Genomic DNA, 3,244 nt, shown 5'->3' with positions numbered 1-3,244 from the left:
CTCAACCTCACGCTTGAGTTGATCCTGATCATCTATGAGTTGAGACATCTTGCTCTTGGGATTGCTTTTACCTTCGATACACTCACATTCGACCAAGGTACTCTCTGAAAAAGTTTGTTTCACAGTACCAACCCTGCCAACACTAAGAGGAATTTTAAAATGTTTGAATACTTCAGTGAGAAAGTATATGTATCCCATTCCATGAATGTCTTTCCTCTCTATGACAGTTTTGTACATGTACTCAAGCATAAGTCCTGGGAGATTTAGAGCTTCGAATCTGCACAACACCTCCATCACAAATAAGTCAGCAGAAGTTGCTGAAGTCCTCTTTTCAGTCCGAGGAAGGAGAACTTTGTTAACAAATTCGAACACCAACTGGTACTCACTCTTCATGACCTTCTTAAAAACCCCAGCAACCTTTGTTGTAGGAAGCTTAGAAACCAAGGACACAAACTCGATCGAACAAGTTTTCCCAGTCACAGACCTGGTCCTCTCTAGGTACCCTGAGAATTTTGCCCAGCAGAAACTCATCCAGATGCACTGCAATGTCATTTAATCTTGTGAGGATACTCCCATCTTCTTTTAATTGAATGTTGTAATAAAATTCGCGCACTTCTTCTTCTTAGAGAATAGGAGATTTCTTGTTGAATAGATGCATCCATGATTGAATTTCCACCATGTCATGAAGAGAGTCCATGCCGGGAAAATTGATGATTCCCATGTCAAAGACTCTTCCAGCCAACACAGCCTGCTTTCTCAAGTTGTCAACAATTTCCTCCATGTTGACCTCCTCTTCACTCCTCTGTTGGGTACCAGGTACCTGTGATCTCTTTCGTTTTCCTGCAGAACTCTTCTTATTGGGTTTTTTTTTCTCAACTTTCTTTGGATCCTTTGACTTTGTTTTTCCAGACTTTTTCTTCTCATTTTTCTTTTCCATTTCTTCAGCAGACACCTCAACGACACCAGATTCAGGCATTCTAAAGTTTGAGACTTTAAAAGTTCTGGCACTCCTAATTTCAGCCGTAGATCTTGCACTAGCCTTTAAGGCATCAGCCATCAACTTCCTAGCATCAGACCTAGTAGTAGGTCTTCTTCTAGGAGCCTCTTCCACTACCTTTTCTTTTCCCTTTCTAGACACTCCAACCTCCCTTCTTTCAACCTTCCATTTAATGGGTTCCTCATCACTTTCAGAATCTGAGGAGTCAGAAGAAGGATATCTCCCAAAATTTGGAGTTTTATCAAAAATGGGTTGAGTGACTCTTACCTCTTCACCTTGTAAAGCCTCATTTTGCTCAGTCCTAGCTTCTTCTCTCATCATTGCAAGTCTTTCGATAACCAGTTCTTCACTTGCTGCCAAAATGTTTGACTCAGACGATTTATTTCTTGGCAGGTCTCATTCAAAGAGATTGTTAGGCAACATCTCATGGTAAGGACCAGGTCCAGTAGGTTTACTAGTGCTATTCAGATCTATGGAATATAAGGGGTTGTCAGGAGTGTCTTTCTGAGAACTTGAAGGAGCTCTAGATCTGGACTCTACTGCTGAAGGAGAGTAAAAAGCAATAGGTTCAATTTCGCTGAGAGTAGTGAGCATTTGTTTAGAGGTTGAAGAAGGATCAGACATTTTTGACAAGAATAAGAACAAAAAATAGCTTTTTGAAGACAGAGAAGAAGAAGGAAGAGCAGATTTTGTCTTTAACCCTTTTTCCCTTTTTTTTGACTGAAAGAATGTTGAGAGACGGATGAGAAATCAAAAATAAATAAAAAGGGTTTAAAAAAGATTTGAAACGGTGTCAGGTCGTTGATTTGATGTGTCGCTTGAGGAATAAGCGATGGGACTAACGGTCAGAATGACCGATGACTGACACGTGGCATTATCAACGGTCATATTTTTCCAGCTTAAAATTAATATACAAATGCTAACCTGGACAGGCACCAGGTCCCATAACACAGTTTTATCATCATTCCCAAGTTGTTCTAGCCATGTCTCTGCTAAGCTAGTCCTTCCTAAAAGTATACCTACAATAGGTACCAAAATGATCTAATCCAGATATTTAATTATTAACACAAAGGATACCTGTGCTGCAAATTTAGCCATCAAGGGAATTCAACTGTTTGAAACTTCGGATTTCACTTAGAGATTATCATGCCCAACTTCAGCCTATTTCTCTCAAATTGATCTTTACTGAGAGCCTTGGTGAAGATGTCTGCAATTTGTTCCTCTGTTGGACAATATGTAAGCACAATATTTCCCTTTTCAACATTGTCTCTCAAAAAGTGATGTTTAACATCAATGTTCTTTGTTCTCTTGTGGTGAACTGGATTTTTCTCATACTAACTGCACTAGTATTGTCACACATAAGAGGAATAGCTTTGATGTTTATACCAAAATCCTCCAAGTGTTGCTTGATCCATAACAATTGTGAACAACATGCAGCTGCTGCTACATACTCAGCTTCAGCTGTTTAAAGAGCCACAGAATTCTGTTTCTTGGTTCCCCAAGAAATGAGTGAATATCCAAGGAAATGAGCCATTCCAGAAGTACTCTTCCTGTCAACTTGATAACCAGCAAAATTAGCATCTGCAAAACCAACTAGATCAAAAGTATCACCTGCTGGATAGAAGAGAACCAGGTCCCCTGTCTTCTTCAAGTATTTTAGAATATGTTTTGCAGCCTTCAAATGTGAATCACGAGGACATGCTTGGAACCTGGCACACATTCCAACACTGTAAACAATATAAGGTCTACTAGCAGTCAGATATAACAAGGATCCAATGATTCCCCTATACATGGTTTGATTCACAAGAGGATCAGATTCCTCTACTACAAGCTTGGAATTTGTTTCCATAGGAGTATCAATAGGTTTGGAGTCAAACATATTAAATTTCTTCAGTAACTCCTTAATGTACTTCTCCTGACTGATTGAGATTCCATTTGATGATTGTTTGATTTTTAGACCAAGGAAGAATGTCAGTTCACCCATCATGATCATTTAAAATTCCTTCCCCATTAATGATGAGAATTCTTCACACAAATGTTCTGAAGTAGCTCCAAAAATTATATCATCCACATAAACTTGAATAATAAGCAATTTTTGTTCTCTTTTTAATAAGAAGAAAGTATTGTCTATTTTTCCTCTTTTGAACCCATTCTTCAATAGAAACTTTGACAGCCTTTCATACCATGCTCTAGGAGCTTGTTTTAAACCATACAGAGCCTTATTCAATCTGAACACATGATCTGGTA

At 38.7% G+C, this 3,244-nt stretch overlaps 1 protein-coding gene across 1 annotated transcript; it reads right to left on the bottom strand.

The window, feature by feature from the left end:
- Positions 1-622: 622 nt before the first annotated feature.
- LOC107021989 lies at positions 623-1,621 on the bottom strand. The gene is made up of 2 exons (XM_015222694.1): positions 1,435-1,621; positions 623-1,350 (listed from the first exon to the last, which is right to left on the bottom strand). The coding sequence occupies exons 1-2, from the start codon at positions 1,619-1,621 to the stop codon at positions 623-625; spliced, it is 915 nt and encodes a 304-aa protein (XP_015078180.1).
- Between the last annotated feature and the right edge of the window lie 1,623 nt (positions 1,622-3,244).

This window comes from Solanum pennellii, chromosome 6 (assembly GCF_001406875.1).
Source record: "Solanum pennellii chromosome 6, SPENNV200".
Classification (NCBI taxonomy): Eukaryota; Viridiplantae; Streptophyta; class Magnoliopsida; order Solanales; family Solanaceae; genus Solanum; species Solanum pennellii.
The sequence above is the reverse complement of the archived record's forward strand: the minus strand, read 5'-3'. Positions and strand labels throughout refer to the sequence as shown.

Excerpts from the sequence above, each read along its gene's own strand:
- LOC107021989 (XM_015222694.1), bottom strand. The coding sequence starts at position 1,621 with ATGTCTGATCCTTCTTCAACCTCTAAACAAATGCTCACTACTCTCAGC. Across the intron at positions 1,351-1,434 it reads TAGTAAACCTACTGGACCTG|CAAGTGAAGAACTGGTTATC; the intron begins GTCCTTACCATG and ends ACATTTTGGCAG.